At 37.5% G+C, this 22728-nt stretch overlaps 1 protein-coding gene across 2 annotated transcripts; it reads right to left on the bottom strand.

Moving 5' to 3' along the window:
* Positions 1-489: 489 nt before the first annotated feature.
* Positions 490-20865, bottom strand: LOC114695296 (putative gustatory receptor clone PTE01). 2 transcript variants are annotated; one of them, XM_028872586.1, is made up of 2 exons: positions 4006-4904; positions 490-520 (listed from the first exon to the last, which is right to left on the bottom strand). In XM_028872586.1, the coding sequence occupies exons 1-2, from the start codon at positions 4863-4865 to the stop codon at positions 490-492; spliced, it is 891 nt and encodes a 296-aa protein (XP_028728419.1). In that variant the 5' UTR covers positions 4866-4904. The 2 variants fall into 2 exon arrangements, with proteins under 2 accessions (XP_028728419.1, XP_028728418.1); XM_028872585.1 differs by lacking the exon at positions 490-520 and adding an exon at positions 20676-20865 and having other exon boundaries at positions 3948-4920.
* Positions 20866-22728: the final 1863 nt, after the last annotated feature.

Genomic DNA, 22728 nt, shown 5'->3' with positions numbered 1-22728 from the left:
AAGACAACCAAGGAGAGATATATGGGAGGATTTGAAGGGAAGAGAGGACAGGGATAAATCTTGTAATTATATTATAATGTCCTAAATAAATTGTTAAGAATTAAGCCAGCTGTGGTGGTATGTAACTGGAAATTTTCCTATGTCCTGCATGGTTCCTCAGCCACTCAGACCCAAATAAACACACAGAGGCTTATGTTATTTTTAAACTATGGCCTGGGGAGGCTTCTTGCTAGCTAGCTATTATATCTTAAATTAACCCATTTCTATAAATCTATACCTTGCCATGTGGCTTGTGGCTTACCAGTACTTTATATCTTGCTTCCTCTGTGTCTGACTGGCAACTCCTGACTCAGCCTTCCTCTTCCCAGAATTCTCCTTGTCTGTTCACCCTGACTATACTTGACTATACTTCCTGCCTGGCTACTGGCCAATCTGTGTTTTATTAAACCAGTGTGCAAGGGCATTATCCCACAGCAGTGGTACATGCCTTTAATAACTCAGGAGGCAGAGGCAGGTGGATCTCTATGAGGTTGAGACCAGCCTGGTCTACAAAGTGGTTTCCAGGACAGCCAGAGCTGTTACACAAAGAAACTCTGTCTAGAAAAACAAAAGCAAAAAAAAAAACTAATAATTTAAAAAAAAAAAAAGGAATTCTTACTGACAATCTTTTCAGACCCCCCATAGACCAATTTATTAAATGTCATTGGCTCCTTTGGTAAAATTTTACACTTTGGGACAATTTAGTATACCTCATACAATAAAACTGCTGGTTGTGAAGCAGTGTTTCCCATGATACATGCAACACATGATGAGCTTCACAACATTCCTGAAGTAAGCTTCCTTAGTAATGAGGCATAATAAAGGAAGGAAAGAGATTCTCTTGCCCCTTCACATTCAGTGAGCAGTGAGAGCTGAGGTTCTGGGCTCAGGAACAAAGTTAGATATGTACCTCCTGATTAAATGCCTCTAGGAGGAGCAGATAAACATTATGAAAGACTTAAGACATGGGATGAAATTAACTTTTGTATCACCTAAAGAATTTTGCCTGATCATGAGCACCCATGATGTTCTGTAAATGCCACGGGATTATCATTATACACCTTTTCTGCCTAGCACATTACACAACCCATCAAACCACAATGTTTTCATCCAAGCTTTCCCAAAATATTATCATAGGTGCAGCAGATCTCTTCAGCAGATTCTGTCCATTTACTCAAAAATGTAAAAAGATCTTGCTTTTTTCTCCCAGCAGCAAGATGTTACAATGTGCTAAAGAAATTCTGTGTCCACAGTCAGCCAATGTTCTCAATGTATTCTTTCTTTTCTCATCAAGTTCATTTCCCTCCACAATGTGTTTTCTTTAAACTTTTTATGTGTGTTTCTGGCTAATTAACTCTCTTTAATGAAATAGACTTTTGGCCATAGTAACAGCATCAAAATGACAGAAAGCCCTAAACTTCAGTCCTCCACAGAGACACTGACAATAACATACATGTACCAAATTTCCTTGCGGGAACTCCATGAACTAGTTAAGAAAGGTCAGCATTTCAGGGAAGTGCAAAACCAATAGCAGTATCACAGTGAATAAGAAAGTTTGTTTCATTTGCCCACCAGAGAGGCTCCCACGCCCAAAAAACAGATGGTAAAATTGGGGGAAAGATTCAAACTCCGAGGTTCTATCTTGGAATGAATAATTAAGGCAAAATACTTGTCTAAATTTTTATCTTTATCTTTTCATTGTGTTCCTAAAGAACTAGTTTTAGTGCTGTATGACTTGAAGCACTGAAATTAATGACAATATGTTTGAAATGACAGTACCAGGCCCATAGACAAAACTTCTAAGACATTTTATAAAGCATCAGAGAGAATTCAGTGCCAGGGACAGACAATGGTTGAAACAAAAGATTATGGACTCTTGAGAAGAGAGAGAAGACTCCTTGATTAAAAAGCACATATACACATTCCTAGAGAAGATAATCATTGTGAAATGTTTGGGAATCACCCAGAGTTTTTAGCCTGTCCATTGATAAAAAAAGCCTTTCCCTGTATGAAGCCAACCTGTAAAACTTGTGAGAATTAGCATTTTTTAACCTCAACAACAAAATACAAAACATACAAAGGGACAAGGAAACAAAACATGGCCCAACCAAAGAAATAAATTAAATTATAGGCAAGCAGCTCTTCAAATTTCCTTTAAAAAATAGTGATCTATGATTTATTCAACAACAAATTCAAGCGGACAAAGGGTGGTCAATAAATGGGGGTGCTACACAGACAAAAATTAGTAAAATGATGTATGAACAAAATGGTACAATCACATATAGATTATTAGAATACAACAATTTTAAAGTTGAGGAACACAATAACCCAATTGAAATGATCAGTAAGGTGTTCTTAATAGATTCTACTAAGCACAAAGAAGAATCAATGACCTTAAGCACGGATTATTTGAAACCATTGAATCAGTGAAGCAAATGAGAAAGAATGAAGAAAAGCAGAGATGTATTAATGGAATTATGTGATATAATAAAGCAGAAATGTTTACATTAGGGAAATTCTAAAAGAGTCATAGAGAAAGACAAACATTTTTAAAAACTGAGATGTATAACTTCCCAATTTTTAAAAATGAACTAGCCATATGTATTTTAAAACTCTATAAAGTCTAACAATGTTACCACCCAAGCTCACAATTAGTGTCAAGATCATAGAGAATCCTGAAACCAGTAATGCAATTTTCATTTCATACAAGGAAGTGACTATAAATACATCAGTATATTTTTCAGAATCAACCATAGGTGCCTTTAAAAATTTGTGTTCAGTCACACACCTTTTCAGGAAATCAAAAGCACTGAATAGGAAACACAGGCATTAGTTCTTTTAAAGGTTTTTATTTATATCTTTTTTATATTTATTTTATGCATATGAGTGTTGCCTCCATGTAAATTTGTGCACTAAATGCATGTAGTGCCTACAAAGGCCAGAAGACTGCGCAGGATCTGCTAGAACTCAAGTTACAGATGGTTGTAAGCCACAGTGTGGGTGTTATGAATCATATCCTTTGAAAGATCTCCATAAGCATCAGTAATTTTTATAAATGCCTTGGACAATTTCATAAATACAGGCTTGACTACCAATAACCTACATCCTCACAGACAACATCTATTGAATAAAAATCAAATCCTTAAGATATAATGTTTTTATTTTGTTCTCTGAGAATTTCATAAATACATACAGTGTATTTTGGTCACATTCACCCTGTGTGCCCCATTCAACTCCTCCTAGATCAACTTCCACTCCCTCCCAATTTCTTGTTCTCCTTTTTAACACACTGAGACCAATAGCATTGCCTATTCATGTCTGGAAGTGAAGTCATCCACTGTAACATGATCAACCTTCCAGGGAAGTAAAAGCAAACACTTGTGGAGCATTTCTGAAAAGACACATAAAGAAGGGTAGAAAAGTACCATTTTTGTTTCTATAAGAGAAAATTGTATATCACACATATTTCACCCAGCATGATGATCCCATTTAATAAGCACATAATCCCTAGTGCTCGGTGTATGACTCTACCCATTAAGAATGGCAGGATGCTAGATAGAGCATTTTCTTATAATATGGCAGGGAGGAAGAATTTACTGCCTTCCTGCTTTCTAAATATATGAGAAAGAGGGTTGATTTCAATTGTGTGGTTATTAAAGCAATATTAGACAAATGAAGATTGCCATGGATATTGTAAGAATTGGGAATTCTAGCCGGGCGGTGGTGGCGCACGCCTTTAATCCCAGCACTCGGGAGGCAGAGCCAGGCGGATCTCTGTGAGTTCAAGGCCAGCCTGGGCTACCAAGTGAGTTCCAGGAAAGGCGCAAAGCTACACAGAGAAACCCTGTCTCGAAAAACCAAAAAAAAAAAAAAAAGAATTGGGAATTCTGTGAGACAGATTTACAAAAGATACAAAATGAATGGCACAGGTCCTGAGATTAGACTGTTTTTCTGAGGAGCTGCCACATAGCCCTCTTGATGTCCCTGTTTCTTAAGCTGTAGATAAAAGGGTTGAGCATGGGAGTGACCACGGTGTACAGTACTGATGCTACTGCACCCTTCCGGGGAGACAATGAGACAGCTGAACTGAGGTATACTCCAAGGCCAGTCCCATAAAATAAGCAAACAACTGACAGATGTGAGCCACAGGTGGAGAAGGCTTTGTACTTCCCACCAGGAGATGGCATTCTAAGAATAGAGGAAACAATTTTATAGTAAGAGAAAAAAATTCCAGAGATAGGAAGAAAGCCAGAGATGGCACCAACAAAATACATGACTATGTTATTAGTAAAGGTATCAGAACAGGCAAGATTGAGAAGTTGAGAAGGATCACAAAAGAAATGAGAAATGTCCACACTCTTGAAGTAGGTAAGTTGTAATACTATTGAATTATGCAGCTGAGAGACCAAAAGGCTGATGAGAACAGACACAAAAACCAACAAGCCACAAAGACGAGGGTTCATAATGACCTGGTAGTGCAAAGGATGGCAGATAGCCACAAACCTATCATAAGCCATCACAGCTAGAAGCAGACTGTCCAAACACCCAAAAAGCATGAAAAAGGACATTTGAGTCAGGCATCCTGAATAGGAGATGGCTCTGGTGTGAGTCTGGATGTCCACTATCATCTTTGGCAGTGTGGTGGAGGTGAAACTGATGTCAGCCAATGATAAGTTAGAGAGGAAAAAGTACATCGGACTGTGGAGGTGTGAATCAGAGCTGACCGTCAGGATGATGAGCAGGTTCCCAAGCATTGTGACCAAGTACATGAACAGGAACAGTCCAAAGAGTATAGGCTGAAGCCGAGGATCATCTGAGAGTCCCATGAGATGGAATTCTGAGACACGTGTTATATTTTTCTCTTTTATATTACTTGGACACCTTTTGAAAACAAACAAGAGGATTGGAGAAAAATAAATAATTAAACCAATACCCAACAATGCTTCTAAATATTCAATGGAAGCAGTTTGCTGATAAATTCCACACATTTAATTTCAGGTTCATAAACAGCTCTCAATATTTCTCAGTTTTTATATATTCAATACTAGAATAATTTCATTATTGATCATTTTCTGTTATTTATCTCATTCTATGTATATCTACTTTAGAGAAACCCAAATGAAATACTACTTTTGAATAGCAAAATCATTCCCTACAAAACTATTACGACAGGAAAATATTCTTTTAAGATAAAATATACAATAAGAAATATCCTTTTCTGATTAAAGTAATATCATTTATATTGAAAGTAATTAATGCAGATATTGGAGTTATAGGACTTTAATTCCAGCGCTTGGGAGGCAGAGGTAGGCAGATCTCTATAAGCTTAAAGCCAGCCTGGTCTACATAGTGAGTTTTAGGACACCCAAGGCAATAGTGAGAGCTTGTCCCAAAACAAAAAAGAGTAATTAGCAGCCCTATTTTATGCACATGTGTGCAAGTTCCATATGGGAACTTAGTGGGAGAGAGAAGAGAATAAGAGAAGAAATGGGAGGGGAGTAAAATAAATAAAATCCATTGAACAAATAAATGTATGACACTGTCAAGTAGTTTTAAAATTTTAAAGAACTAATTTTAAGGCAAAAATAAAACTTTAGTTAGACTTTATCAAATAATGTCAAATTCATCAAGGTATGAAAGATGAAAGTTTCATAAGTTGCATTGAAGTTAAGCAGGACCAATAAGATGGTAAAGGCCACATTGCTCATAAGAGTTCATTCTTTAAACATGAAATAAAAATAAAATTTTCAAAGCATCTGATATTCTTTAACAGAACATGTTATTTAAGAACTGAAATTGGGTCCTGACTCAGTCCACATTCTTTATGGAATATGGCATGTTTATAGTTTTAAAATTAAAACAGCTATATATACAGGCCCATTTTAGGATATGGAAACCTTAAGTACAAACCTTGACATATTATTCATTTAAAGCCCAAGAGTGAAATATAATAGGAATGAGCATGGATGTCACAGAGAAAATTAGATGTCAGAGTTTTTTTCCATATAACAAATTCTATTCATCTACCTATGTTCAAATTTGCATCAATAAAAGCTTTATGAAATAAGGTCATTCTCTCAACTCATTATAATAATGTGTCTGATATCAATATAAATGTGAAAGTAAATGATAACTAACAGAACTGTGATAATGTATATTTTTTAAATTTTCTGTATATATTTCCACATGCATTATCTACTTCAGCATCATATCTATAAGCAAAGAATTATTTTTTAAAAAGAATTCTCTCCAACATAGAATGCTAAACAGTATAATTGCTGAACTATGTTATGTAGATTCTAAATTAAAGTTAAAAGTTCATAATCAGAAAACATTATATATGTCAGTTATCTTTGCAGATTTTCATCATTTTTGTGTCCTGACTCTAATCCTTAATGGAAAAACATACATTAAATGTGTGGCCATCCTCTTGCTGAAAATACTATGCAATCTGGTCTCAGGACATGGAGAAATCAAGTTGGTACTGGCCAAGAAGATTGCTCCCTAATGGCTAGGTTGCATAGTCCAGGATGGTGTTATGCAGACTGCTGCGGTGGGAGGGGTGTCATCAACAGTCTTACCCAGCTATGAATCCTATGAGCTACAATAATCACCTTATGACTAGATATGCCTGTGGGTGTTGTTGTGGCACAAATGTTCTGGGAGTAAATTAATGGCTTTCTGATTGGATTTAAGGTCTCCTCCACAGCGGAAAAAAACATATGCCTGGTACTAGAAATCTGGCCAAGAACCCATTATTGCAGAGCTCACAGGCCCCAGAGGTGAACTTGCTAGTAGTATTTTGTAAAATGGACATGGTATCAAGTTATCCTCTAAATTTATATCTCTATGTCCATAGATTAGTGAAGCTCTCAGACCTCATCAAAGAACTTTTTATGCAGAGGATGGTGATTAAGACAAAAATTCACAACTGTCAAAGGGCAGAAAATGAGTTTGTTCAGGGTGCTCAGCCACAAATGAGACATCTGTATTACACTCCCTCCCCAAGGGTCAGGGACCATTGCAGAAGAGGGAGCAAAAAGATTGTAATACCCAGGGATTAGTGGGGACCAGACTAAAACAGTGTCTTCTGAACACAACAGAACTAGTGCACTTATGGACTCACAACAACTGTTGTCTGCACAAAATCAAGAGTCAAAATTCCAGCGTGGAGGAAACAGGGACTCACAGACTCTTCCCCAACCCAAACTGAGGCGCTATTGACAATCACTGGCTTCTGGAGGAGGAAAAGTCAGTATTCTTTCTTTTTATTAAAAATAGATTCTCCTCTCATACAGTACATCCCAACCATAGTTTTCCCTCCTCCACTCCTCCTAGCTCCTCCACATCTCCCCTCTCCTCTAGATTCACTCCCTGTATGTTTCCTTTTCAGAACAGATCAGGCCTCCAAAAGATGACAGTCAAACAGGACAGAACAGGATGCAATAAGACAAGAAAAAGCCCTCCTACTGAGGCTGAACAAGGCTTCTTCAAGAGTGTGTATTGACTAGTCTTTATGTCAACTTGGCAATGTAGCTAGAGTTTTCCTCTCCGGGTCCCACCAAGCCCTGGCAGTCCCATAGCCCACTTATAAAATAAACATATAGACGCTTATATCATTTAAACTGCTCTGCCATTAGCTCAGGCCTACCATTGTCTAGCTCTTACTCTTATACTCAGCCCATTTCTGTTAATCTATATGTTGCCACATGTTCTGTGGCTTTACCTGTTGCCTTTACATGTTGCTCCCTGGGTTGCAGGCTGGCGTCTCCTGACTCAGCCTTCCTGTTCCCAGAATTCTCTACTTGTCCCACCTATACTTCCTACCTGCTACTGGCCAATCAGAATTTTATGGCACAAGTTCAGCCATCTGGGGAAAAGAAACATCAATTGAGAAAATGCCTGCCACATTGGCCTGTAGACAAGTATATGGAACATTTTCTTGATTAATGATTGATGTGGGAGGGCCCAGCCCACAGTGGGGGTAATGTTAACCTCAAGACAGTTATCCTGTGTTGTATAAAGAAGCAGTGTGAGCAAGCTATGAGAAGTAAACCAATAAGCAATATCCCTCCATAACATCTGCTTCAGTTCCTGGCTCCAAGCTCCTTCCCTGACTTTCCTTAGTGATGTCCTGTAAGCTATAAAGTAGAATAAATATTTCCCTCCCCACATTGCTTTTAGCTATGGTCATTACTCCGACAATAGAAACCCCAACTAAGACAAGTTTAGTTCCTGGTCAGCTAGCTAATCATGCTCCAATAAATGACTCAATACCTACATATTAGACATGTTGGGTTATTAAAAAGAAAACAAGGACATCAAGTTAAAGTAGGAGGGTAGAGAGGTAGGGTTAGATCTGAAAGGAATTAGTGGAAGAAGTAATGGTGGTTATCTTATTTAGGTTTTCTCTTGCTGTGAAGAGATACTGCGACCATGGCGACTCTTTTTTGTTGTTTGTTGTTGTTGTTGTTGTTGTTGTTGTTGTTTTTCGAGACAGGTTTCTCTGTGTAGCTTTGCGCCTTTCCTGGAACTCACTTGGTAGCCCAAGCTGGCCTCGAACTCACAGAGATCCGCCTGGCTCTGCCTCCTGAGTGCTGGGATTAAAGGCATGCGCCACTGTTGCCCAGCCGGCAACTCTTATAATGGAAAACATTTCACTGGGGGCTGGTTTGCAGTTCAGTGGTTCCATTGTCATGGTGGGGAGCAAGGCAGCATGCAGGCAGACGTGGTGCTGGAAAAGTAGCTGAGAATTCTACACCCAGATCCTCAGGCAGCAAGAAGGAAGAGCGAGCCACTGGGCCTAGGTTGAGCTTCTGAAACCTCAAAGCCCACCCCTGTGATACACTTCCTCCAACAAGGCCACAATTCCTGATAGTGCAATTTCCTATGAGACTATGGGGTCCATTTTCATTCAAACCAATACAGGTAGATATGATCAAAATACATTAAATACATGTTTAAAAATTAATGAAAGTATTATATTTAATTTTTTAATAAAAATTCAAGAGATAGATTAATAAATACATAAATAAAACTCATTTAATCATTAAAAAATATTAGTTTTCTTCAATGCAATTTCACTGGGTATAATAATCATACTTAAGGGTAGAGCCCATGTTCTGCAGTAGACAGCCAACATGAAACAAAATCAATGATATTTTTTGAGACTTTTTGTCTCATATTACTTTGGGTATTTTTCATCTTATTGATCTTTTTGCTTATATATTATGGTTCTAGTTTTGTGTTTTATGGGGGGTGTATTTCTTGTGAGGTTTTTTTAATTCTGGTCTAGTTTTATTTGCCATTTGTTTTCTAGAGAGAAAGAGAAAATAATGGTATGGAATTGGGTGGATGGGGAATTGGATGGGTGAGTGGAGAAATCTAGAAGGTGTTGGGGGAAAGGAAACCATGATCAGAATATATTATATGGAAAATTTTTCTTTAAGCAAAAAATATTAAGATGTCCCAAAAAGCCAGAGAAGGAAAAGTATAATAGTGACAGACATATCCCACCACTTGAGAAAATGACTTCATAGAGGCAGATTTTTTTATCTATGCCTTGGTGAGTGACATCATTAGGGAACAGAAAGTCAGTCTTTTTGTCTTTTTTTTATTTTTTGAGATTATAACATATTTAGATTTCTCCCTTCCCTTTTCTTCCTCCAAGCCTCTCATATACCCCTTCCTTCCTCTCCTTCAAATTCATGGCCTCTTTTCATTGTTATTGCATGCATATATGTACACACATATACACACATATATATGTATATGTGTGTTCCTAAATTTAACATACTCAGTCTGTGCACTTTTACTTATATGTACAAAAACATACATACAAATCTTCTTTTATTTTTCTGTTATTGCTGTGTCTGTTTTATCTTTTTTATTTCTATTTTACTTCATTCCTCCCTTCTTTTATATTTTTCTTTTTATACATTTATGTTTTTCTTTTTTCTTTCCCTTCTTTATAGAACTTTTATGGGGATTGCTTAAATCATGATGACTAAATTAGACAAAGCCATGCAAATACATGTAAAATTTACCATAGTTTTTCTCCTGTTCTCTTCTCTTCACAGTTGTACTTCTCTTATTTAATATCTAATTTTTGAGCAAACTCTGTCCTTTGTCCTTCGCCCTTCCCTTCTCTTCTCTTTGCTTCCTTTCTTCTCTCTCTCTCTCTCCCCCTCCATTCACTTATCCTTTTTTCTCCTCTCTTCCCCTCTGCTCTCCTCTCCTCCTTTTTCCCCTCCTCTTTTTTTTTTTTTTGAGACAGGCACTCCCATAGTATTTATGCTGGCCTGAAGCTGAAGATCTCATTGCCTCAGCCCCTGAGTCCAGGGATTGCTTTAGGTTGTCTGATTGCATTTCTCTTCTTGTTTCTCTTCTCACTCTATCTTTAGCTGGAGCTGACTCATCTACTCACTTTATTGTTTCCTCCCTTGTATATTCTTTTCCCTTTTCTACTTCTCTAACAGTAATAACTTAACTTACTCTGCTTATTTTCTTTTCATTCTCACACTTTTAACTGATATCTGAGTATGCATAGTACTAGTCTCATTTTTTTATTCAAAAGTTACTAAAATTAAATTTTTTCAATTCACTATTACTATATTTTCATAGATGTGATAGCTAGCTCACTTAGCATTCTATGCTTGGAATAGCACTGAGAACCATGGCGAGTGCCCAAGTGTGCCATGCCATCTGAAGACTTGTCTACTGAGCTACAACCTCATCCCAGTGGGAAAAAATTTCTTCTCACTGTTACTGCAACAAAATTCTACTTGACCATTGGAAATACTTCAACTAAAAGAATACAGAAAGTTTACAAAATCCAGCCAATAACATAATCTAAGGTGCACATGCCCAAATGCAGAGACATAAAACACATAAGAAATCAAAACAATACAACTCTGAAAATTATGAATTCCACAGAGTGGGTTCCAATGAGAGTAAAGCATATGAAATTCCAGGCAAAGAATTCAGAAAACAATCATAAGAAGATTCATAAAAATCATAGAAGATGTGAATAAGTTCTTGAATAAATTAACAGTATAACTAACTGAATGAAAGCTAAATACAATATATGAAATAATTTTCAAAATTGAAATAAAAGTGCTGAAAAGTCAAATTGAAAATTTGAAATGAGAAGCTCAGTAAGTTAAATTTTAAAACCCTTAAAGTCTCACCAATACAATGGATCAAGTGGAAAACAGAATATCAATGGTTGAAGACAGAATAAGTGAATCATAAACATAACAAAAAAGTATAAAAAGAACATAAAAATCTGAAGAGCACTATTAAAAGACAAAACTGATGAATCATGGGCATATAAGAAGTGTAAACTAAAGGTATAGAAAATACATTTGGCCGGGCGATGGTGGCACACGCCTTTAATCCCAGCACTCGGGAGGCAGAGGCAGGTGGATCTCTGTGAGTTCCAGGCCAGCCTGGTCTATAGAGCGAGATCCAGGAAAGGCACAGAGAAACACTGTCTCAAAAAAACCGAAAAAAAAAAAAAGAAAATACATTAAATAATATTAGAGCAGAAATTTTCCAAATTAATAGAAAGTAATGCATCCTGCCTAGATGGCCAGGAACCAGAGGCTGGACAGCCCAGAGACCCAGGCTAGAACCAAACATGACTAGGAAAAAAAGAAAATTCAATGAAATTATTACAAATGATGTTCTGATAGATTGAGGCTTAGCCCAGTTGTAATCAGAAAGGTGTCATCCAGCAAATGAAGCAAGCAGATACAAAGAGCCACAGCCAAACACCAGGCGGAGTCAAGGGAACTGCACAATAGAGGGAGAGAAAGGATTGTAGGATCCAGAGGGGTTGAGGACACCATGAGAAGAAAGCCCACATAATCAACTAAGCAGGGCTCATGCGAGATCACAGAGACTGAAGTGACAATCACAGAGCCTGTATGGGCTGAGTTAGGTCCTTTGCATATAAGTTATGATTATGTAGCTAGATGTTCTTGTATGACTCCTAATAGTGGGATTGGGGATGTTGCTGACTCTTTTGCCTGCTCTTAGGATCCTTTTCCTCCTACTGGGTTGCCTCACATCCAGCCTTGATATGAGGGTTGTGCTTAGTCTTATTGTAACTTCTTATGCCATGTTGGTTGATATCCCTGGGAGACTTGTTATTTTTTAAAGGAAAATGGAGAAGGAGTTGATCTGGCATAGAGGAGAAATGAGGTGGGGGGGGGGACTGGAGCAGTAGAGGAAGGGGAAACTGTAGTCAAGATGGAGTGTATGAGAGAATTTTTGCAGAAAGGAAGGAAGGAAAGAAGGAAGATAGATGATAGATTAGATAGATAGATAGATAGATAGATAGATAGATAGATAGATAGATAGATAGAATAGATAGATAGATACATAGATACATAGATAGATAGATAGATAGATAGATAGATACATACATACATACATACATACATACATACATACATACATACATACACCCAAATCCAAACTGCAAAGACAGGAACAAAATTTCCTCATATAATATACTTTAAAAACTAAGTGTACCGAATAAATAAAGAACATTGAAAGCTGGAAGAGAAAAAAAAGTCAAATTTAAAGGCAAAAATCATTAAATTAACAACAGATTTGAAAAATTCCAAAACTAAGAGATAAAAAATTATGTATTCAAGCTTTAAATGACAATCACTGTAGCCAATAAAGCTATCCTTCCCGGTTAAAGAACAAAGAATCCTTCTATGATAAATGCAAACTAAAAGAATTTATGATCACTAAACCAAAATTCCAAAAAGATATGAAGAGAATACTCAGTAGAGGAAATTCAAATGACTGAGAAACACTTAAAGAAATGTTCAGTATCTTTATCAATCAGGAAAATACAAATCAAAATTACTTTGAGATTTCATCTTATACCTGGCAGAATGGCTAATATCAATAACACAGTGTCTAATATCAATAACACAAGCTCATACTAGCAAGAATTAAAATAAGCAGAACACTCATTCATTGCTGATGGGAGTGCAAATTTGTACAACCTCTATAGAAATCAGTGTAGCAGTTCCTTGGGGAGATGGGAATTGATCTACCTCAAGATCCAGCTACACCGTTCTTAGGCATATACCCAAAGGACCTTCACTTCACCACAAAAACACTTGCTCAACCATGTTCATTGCTGCTCTATTCACAATAGCCAGAAACTGGAAACAATCTACATGTCCCTGAACAGAAGAACTGAAAAAGAAAATGTGGTACCTTTATACAATAGAGTGTTATTCAGCTGTTTAAAAATCACAACACAAAAGTTGCAGGCAAATGGAAGGAACTAGAGAAAATCATTGTGAATAAAGTAACCCAGAGTCAGAAAGATAAATATGGTATGTATTCTCTTATATGAGGTTATTAACCATTAAGTAAATTGAAAACCCATAGTCACAAGGAGGTTTTATATATAAAGGAAGGGACTAGGGAGACACATGGATCTCCCTGGGAGGGAGAAATAGAATAGATTTTGTGGATGCAGTGGGTGAATAAGAATGGGAGGGACAAGTGGGAAGAAAGAGTGGAAATGGGGTTACGTTATGGAATGCAGGGCAACACAGCTAGAATTTGGGTGTTATGGAAAATAACAGGAAGCAGAAATTTCCTAAAATATATGAAGACAATCCTAACAAAGTTTCCAGAAAATGGAGACAGAATTCCAGCTGACCATCTCTTGCCACCAAGCAAAACTTCCAGTATAGGGACTAAGTTACATCCAATTTAGTTGTTGGCCAATGGGGCCCCTTGGAAATTCCCAAATAACCCAGACTGTTTCCAGGACAAAAGTTTCTCTCTCCAAACTAATAGCAAGACCCCATTGCTGAAGATAACACCCACACAACTCAATGAAGATTGAGAGGTCAAGCTAGTGCCTATATAGAACTTTAACTCCTACCTTCTAGTGTCTTTGGTAAGGGAAGATACTCGTAAGATTGCCAAAAGAGAAATGTAAACACCAACCCAACCTCAAAACCTTTGACCTACAATCTTTCCTGCCTGCAAGACATGCTAGGGTAATGGTTTCACAAAGCTTGTGGATATAACCAAGCACTGTCTGACTTGATTTAAGGCTCAATCTACAACATGGAACCCATACCCAACACTGCTTGGACCATAAAAACCAGACATTAGATAACCCAGAGATGTAGGATAAAACTAAATACTACTTGTCTTAAAAAAAGTAACAATAAAATGAATCCTAATGATATTCTGCTCAACTCATAGATCAGTGTGTGATTCAGCCATCATCAGAGAAGGTTCTTTCTGTTGCAGGATATTTCATCACACTGTGAACCTCAAGATTGCATTAATTAAATAAAATCAACCATAGGTCAAGAAGGGGAGCAAGCAACAAGTTGATTGGAAATAACCATAGAGTGTGAGGGGAAGTTGGGAGGTCAGAGAAAGGCACAAGAAGTAGAAGGGAGGAACATTCAGTTGGAGTTTTGTTTTTAGACAAAGTAAGAGAGCCTCTTTCTGAGATGATGGCTGAGGAGGAAGGTCAACTGGCTGCTTTCTCTGTCTCTCTGAGCTTGTAGGTTTTTACCTCAGCATCTGACTCCCAAGTCTTTATTGGTAAAATAAGAGGATAGAGACTTCATTAAAACAGCATTTGTCTCCCTACAGGGAGGTGGCTGAAGAGGTGGCAGGAAGACAGGAAGCAAAGCCCCCACCCACCCACCCCCGCAGCCCATGGCCTTAGCAGCAAGGTCTAGGCAGCAGCTGAGGCAGTGGTAGGATCGAGTGTAGCCACTGAGAAGCAGATATAAAACAACATACTCCTGCAGTAGATGGGAACAAATACAGAGACCCACACCAGACATAACGAGAGAGAGAGAGAGAGAGAGAGAGAGAGAGAGAGAGAGAGAGAGAGAGAGAGAGAGAGAGAAACCTTGGGAACACACAGCTCTAAATGCCATATCTCTGTCAAATACCCTCCCCACTAAGAGCCCAGGGAACCACAAGGAAGAGGAGGCAGTGAGAGTGTAAGATCCAGAGGAGATAGAGAGCACTAGAAGAATAAGGCCCTTAAAATCAACTGAGCAAAGCCCATATGAACCCATAGAGACTGAATTAATCAGCATAGGGCCTGTACAGGTCTGAACCAGGTCCACTGCATATATATTATAGCTTTCAATTTAGTATTTTTATGGGACTGCTGAGTGTGTGAACGGGCAGGTCCCTGATTCATGTGTCTTCTCTTAGAGCCCTTCTCCTTCTGTTGGTTTGCCTTGTCTAACTTCAATGTGATGGTTTTTGTTTTATCGTTTTATAATTTATTTGTTATGTCTGATTGTTATCTATTAGAAGCCTGTTGCTTTCTAAGGAGAGACAGAAGGGAAATGGATTCTGATGGGAAGGGAGGTAGGAAGGAACTAGAAAGAGTTGAGGGAGGAAAAACTATAACCAGGATATATTTTAAGGGATATTATAAGAATAAAAACAAAAATGAAATAAAATAGGGCCAATGAGATGTCTCATTGGTTAAAGGTACTTGTTTCCAAGCCTGACAAAGTTTGATCCCTGATACCAGCATGGTAGAAAGAGAAAACTGATTCGTGCAAGTTGTCCTCTCTCTCTCTCTCTCTCTCTCTCTCTCTCTCTCTCTCTCTCTCTCTCTCTCTCACACACACACACACACACACACACACACACACACACACACACACACACAATGGCAATGCACATCCAGACCCGCACAAGTCAATAAATGTAATTTTTAAATAAAATAAAAATAACTTTTGACAAAGAGAAAAACAAAAAAGAACCTGAAAGTGGAAATAGAATTAGAATCAAAGAAAATCCAACCTGAGGGACTTCTGAACTTGAACGCTCTTGTTATCTTACCATGATAAATGAAGACCCCATGGGAATAGGAAGAAGCAGAGTGCTAGAGAGGTCCCGAGAAATCCACAAAGAAACCTCCACTATAGACTACTGGCAATGGTCGAGAGACAGCCTGAACTGACCTACTCTGGTGATCAGATGGCCAAACACCCTAACTGTCATGATAGAACTCTCATCCAGTGACTGGTGCAGAAATGCAGAGATCCATGGCCAAACCCCAGGTGGAGCTCCAGGAGTCCAATCAGTGAGAGAGAGGAGGGATTGTATGAGCAAGAGATATTGAGACAATGATTGGAAAAGCACAGGGACAAATAGCCAAACTAGTGGAAACACATGAACTGTGAACCAATAGCTGAGGAGCCCCCATGGAACTGGACCAGGCCCTCTAGATAAGTGAGACAGTTGATTAGCTTGATCTGTTTAGGAGGCCCCCAGGCAGTGGGATCAGTTGTGTATCTTGATATGCTTGGGAGGCCCCCTGTCAGTAGGATCAGAATCCATCTCTGGTGCATGAGTGGGTTTTTTGGAGCCCAGCACCTATGGTGGGACACATTGTGCAGCCTTGAGGCAGGGGAAAGGGATTGGACTTGCCTCTACTGGATGTGCCTCCCTATGGGAGGCCCTGTCTTCTTGTGGGTAGAAGGGGAAAGCTGAGGGAGTGAGAGGAGGAAAGAGGGGGATCTTTGATTGGTGTGTAAAATGAATGAAAATTTTTCTTAATAATAATTTTAAAAAATAAAAATAAAATAAAATAAAATAAAAATATACCTCAAAATCTAGCTACAGTGCTCTTAGGTATATACCCAAGGATGCCTCACCCTACCATAACCATAGCATTGCTGCTCTATAGTAGCCAGAAATTGGAAACAACCTAGATGACCCCCAACAGAAGAAAGGATAAAGAAAATATGGTACATTTATACAATAGAGTGTTACTCAGCCATTAAAAGAAATGAAATCATTAAATTCACAGGCAAATGGATGGAACTAGACAGCCAAACACTACAAAGCAAAAGGAACAATGCTGGAGAGATTACCATTCCATAGCTCAAAATATATTGTAAAGCCATAGTAATAAAAACAATATTGTAGTGGCACAAAACAGACATGTAGACCAGTGGAATAACATCCACCATGAAGAAACATAACCTCAGCCATTTAATATGTGAAAAAAGATGCCAAAAACATACTCTACGGAAAAGAAAAGATATTAGGCAAATGCTCCTGGGAAAACAAGATATCTACCTGCAGAAGCATGAAATTGGAGATAGATGATAGATAATAGATAGATAGATAGATAGATAGATAGATAGATAGATAGATGATAGGTGATAGATAGATGATAGATAGATAGATAGATAGATAGATAGATAGATAGATAGATAGATAGATAGATAGATAGATAGATAGAGATACCCTTGAACAAATCTAACTCAAAATTGATCAAAAATCTAAATATGAACCTGAAATACTGAATCTCTTAGAAGAAAACATAGACAGTACCCTACAAGACACAGATGCAGGAAAGGACTTTCTCCATAGGGCTCCATTGTCCAAGATTAAGGCCAAGTGACAAGTGGAACTTCATAAACTAAAAATCTTCTGAATGACTAAGGAAACAGATAACCAGGTGAAGAGAAAACCTGTAGAACTAGAGTCTTTGACAACAAAACATCTGAGAGGCAAATAATATCCAGAATATACAAAAAAAAAAAACTCATTCGAAGAAATGGACCTGGGACCTGAACAGAGAGTTCTCAAAAGAACAAAAAAAAATAGCTAAGAAATATCTCAAGTAATTTTCATTGTCCCCAGTAACTAGGGAATTGCAAATCAAAATAACTTTGAGATTTCATGACATACCAGTCAGAATGGCAAAGATCATCCATAAAATGTGGAATAGGATGCACTAGAAAGACACTTTCATGGTTAGTGGGACAGCAAACTGATGCAGCCACTATGGAATCAGTATGGAGAATTCTCAAAAATCTGCCATATGATCCAGATATTGACATATGCCCAAAATACTTACTATCCTATCTCACAGTTACTTGCTCAGCTGTGTTCATTGCTGCTCTATTCACATTATCTACAGAATGGAGACAAACTAAATGCTCTTCAACTTTGGATGGATAATAAAAGTATGGTACATATGCAATGTTCAATTCTATTCAGTTGTAAAGATAAATGAAACCATGATATTTGCAGATAAGTGGATGGAATTTGAAGATATTACATTGAATGGGGTAACACAGATACAGAAAGATAAATATCATATGTTCTCTGCCCTCTCAGTCTCCCAGGTCCCAATCTTCAGATGTGAGTACATAACCTGGAGTAGCTGCAAAAACCAGAAAGCTAAAAGGGATCATCATATGGATGGAAGAGGCAGGGGACAATAGAGAGGACAGTATCAGGGTACAAATGATGTGAAGAAGGGAATGGATAAAAAAAAGAGAGCTCTGATTAAGGAGTGGGGAGAGATATAAACACAGAAGAAGGGGGGAGAATAACGGTAAGAATGTCTGAAAAAGTCATAAGGAATCATATTTCTAACCATCTACCTAAAAATACTTATAATACACATAAGTCAGTATATAAATACACATACATAATTTAAATGAAAATTTCAAATGTAGACTGATAATGATCCCTTCAAAAGCCAAAGACCATTAAACAAAAAAATCCAACACCAAGTACGAGAAATTCTCTTCTGAGTTGTTGGTCAATTTGTCCAAGACTCCCAAAACATTTCAAGCTACTGCTATTGCCCTTGATCCTCCCCCCAAAGATGGAGGTAAGTCCCTATTGCTGAAAACAATCATCAACTTCAGAGATAGAGCCCAGAGGCCTCTGAGCTGGAACTTTATCTGAATACCTCCTCCCTAAATCCTAGAAGTGCATTGCAAAGTTACAAGGAAGGAAGCAACCAATAGTCCTATCCAGCTTTAACATCTGTGAACCACAACAAAAACAGTATGGCATAATAACACTAGGAATGCAGTAGCAACACACACACACACACACACACACACACACACACACACACACACCCTTTGGTGATATGCAGGCAACCATGGAGTTGGCTTGGCCAGGCTGCCTTGAGAGGCGTGCATCATAGGTCTTTCAGGTTAGAGTCCATGGCTTCTAGAGCACAATGTGCTTTCCAGTTCCTGAAAGACTGATGCACTCCCTCAGGCACTGAAGCATTCAGGCCACTTTTTGTTTCTCTGTATGTTCCCTTAGTAGCCAAGGAAGCACGGAGCCCTAACAGGACAACTAGTCTGAGACATTAAACTTGTGTACCCTGTACGGCTTGCAAACTTCATCGTATCCTGGCAACTACAATTGTATTGATCCTTGCAATTGCCATTATATTCTGTTTATGGTAAAGGTATAAAAAGTCTGATTGCTCTCAATAAAATTGTCACAACTTTGGTTGTGCTATGGCACAACCTGGTCTGATTTCATTCCTCACAGCCACATCAGGTGACTTTGGTTGGTAAGTAAGCATGAGCATTTACAGTGATAACCAAAAACTGTCTAATTGCGTATAAGATCCACTCAACAAGAGAGAAATCACACCTGCTAGTGGAGACCTAGCCAACTGCCCATGGCTAGTGAAGTCATGGATTGTGGAGGAGAACCTACAAACAGCACTTTACTAAAGCAGCAGAATCCCTACCTACATTCTAAATATTTGTCTTTATACCCACTGGTAAGTGTAGTCCTCACCTCTCATCAATGAAAATTTTCTCTGCAGCAGTCAGAAAAACACAAACAAAATGCAGAGTTGTGAAATCCAGTCAAAAATGAATGTAGCTACAACACTGCTCTCACACCTAGAACTCTGAGATCATTGCAGAAGTAGAAAGATTTTAGTACCAAAGGAACAGAGAGTTTACTGTGAGATTGTATCTTCTAGCAATACAGAAGCTACATCCATAAATTCTCATTTAAGTAACATAAATAAAATAGACTCAAATAAATGACATTTTTCTGTTCTCTTGTTCCTATAGGACATCCTTGAAATAGATGAAAGTCAATATAGGAATATTCTTGTATGTTCATAATACTGGCCACATTCATTGTTAGTGAAAACAAAAAAGACTATTCAATATTAAATGGAGACACAAAAGATGGTCAGTGCTTAGGATGATTGATAGGTTAATAAACCTTAATCTGCTCTTTTACACATTAATAAATGTACCAAATTATCAAAATGAACACATAAATATTTGTATAATTGTGTTATTTTAAAAAATTCATTGTCTTCTGAGTTAAAAGTTTGTATTTGGGTCATTCTTTCATCTGGCTATTCTAACTCCATATAATTTGTTTACTTTGAATTTGGTTTGGTTTGCCCTGGTATGCTTTGGTATTTTATTTATTTTTATTATTATTATTAATAATAATAATATTAATATTAATTACTGGAAGTCAAGCACAGAAGACAACACTATTAAGTCAATTTTCCACTTCTAACTATATGTGGGTTCTTGAAATCAAAATCAGATCATCAGACTTGATGACAAGTTTTGACAAACAGAACCATCTCATAGTCCCTGGTTTAGTTTTTTGAAATAGGTTCTTGCTATACAGCCCAAGATGCCCTCAAATTGTCAGTTCTCCTGTCTCAGCCTCCCAAAATGTTAGGACTACAAGCATGTACCACCAATTCCAAACTTTTTCCTTTCATGATGAAGCAACAATGCCACCTAATTTCTGCTGCATCCACTTTCTCCCAAGGGTCTCACCAGACTGTGTCATCTCTATGCTGGGCATGATAAAGGAGTGACGATCCATCATTTCTCCCATGTCTGGTAAGTGTTCGAGAGTCAGATTCTGTCATCAGACCTGGCAAGAAGATAGACTTGGGCATGCACTCATGATGGAAATTTTGTCTCTGAAGGAGAAAGACAAGACAGAGCCAAGTGGTCTAGTACCAAAAACTAAACAGCTGGAGGGACATTGGCTTTTTATTTACAGTTACATAGGCTCGAGAGTTCAATGCACAGAGCTTATAATTAGCAAAATTGGTTCATGTTAGCCCAATCTCTGAGGACTTGTTAGTTCTAATTGAAAGGGGCCATAGAAAAAGTCAGTTCACTTTTTGGGTCTCAAATTTTCACTTCTCAGGAGGAAACTCATCTGTACTCCTCTTTTCTGACTTTCAATGTTCAAAATCTTTTTTTTTTTCAATTGCCACGTGGCTCGTGGCTTACCAATATCTTACATCTCACTTTCCATGGTGGTGGCTGGCAGTGTTTCTCTGCCTCAGCCTTCCACTTCCCAGAATTCTCCTCTCTCCTTGTCCTGCCTATACTTCCTGCCTGGCTACTGGCCAATCAGTATCTTATTTATTAACCAATCAGAGCAACACATTTAACATACAGAACACCCCACAGCACTTCCCCTTTTCTTTTTTTCAAAAAGGAAGGTTTTCACTTTCACATAGTAAAATTACAGATAACAAAACAATTATCAAGCAAGAATTACAGTTACAATATCTAGTCTATTTATAATATCTAGTCTAGTTGTATATGGCAAAATTAAAGATGATATCCTATCTATCCTATATTTATGAGTCCATTGTTTCATATCTAACTTATCTTTTATCATAACTAAGGAAAATTATAACTTTGTAGTCTTCAACTACACCAAAGTCCTCAGAAGGATATAATATTCAGTGTTCAAAATCTTAATGTAAAATTCAGACTTACAAGGGAAGAATGTTCATGCCATCATCTTATCACATGTCATTTAAAAGTAACTGATGAAAAACAATGCTTCATGAAATGACATTACTATTGTGAAACACATTGGCAGTATGTAGACTGTGGTATCAGCAGAAACATTATATGAGTAAAACAAATACACACAGAACAAGAGTCTACTTCAGTGAGTATAAATCCTTGTCACCTTCATGATAGTAGAAAATGTAATCAACATACCTCCAGTTGGCTCCTTAGCCATTCTTGAGATTGGCACAATTTAGATATTGTATTAGTCAATTTTCTGTTGCTAATAACCCAACACAATATAATGAACTATAAAAAGCTGCTTGGTATGGTAGTACATGACCGTAATCTCATCATGTAGGATGAAGGAGCGAAGGATCAAGAGATCAAAGCCAGCATAGGCTATATAATGAGCCTCTTTCTCATAAAATAAATAAATATAATAGAAAATAATATAATATAAAATATAATATAATATAATAATATATCATATCATATCAGTACTGTACTTCATAATATAACCAATAATATAATCCATCCACTCTGACCAATCACTGTAGCACAATGTAATTTTGTGGCTGTTGTTTATTTCTGAGGTTATATTTTAATTACAGCATTTCTCCCTTCCCTTTCCTCCTTCAAAACCCTCCCTGTGCCCCTCCCACTCTACTTCATAGTCAGTCTCTTTTCTTTACTAATTGTTATTGCATGTATATATGTATTTCTATACACATTTATATAAGAATATATGTATATATCAAATATACATATATATACAAATTCATATGTACATATACATATATTACTAAATATAACCTGTTGAGTCCATATAATGTTTTCAGGGTTAATCATTTGGCAATGAACAACCATTGGTATGCTCTTCCCTGGGGAGGAGCACCTCTCCCGGTCCCAGATTTACTCAGTTGCCGTTAGTTCTTTGTGTAAGGTTAAGGCCTCATGGGCTTTTCCAGACTCAATGTTCATTGGTGTCTTTGTTCAGCTCACATTTGGGTGATCAGGTTGGTGACACTTTATCTTTATAGCTGCTGATATTACTAGGAAATACAAT

Source organism: Peromyscus leucopus, chromosome 7 (genome assembly GCF_004664715.2).
Source record: "Peromyscus leucopus breed LL Stock chromosome 7, UCI_PerLeu_2.1, whole genome shotgun sequence".
NCBI classification, from domain to species: Eukaryota; Metazoa; Chordata; class Mammalia; order Rodentia; family Cricetidae; genus Peromyscus; species Peromyscus leucopus.
The sequence above is the reverse complement of the archived record's forward strand: the minus strand, read 5'-3'. Positions and strand labels throughout refer to the sequence as shown.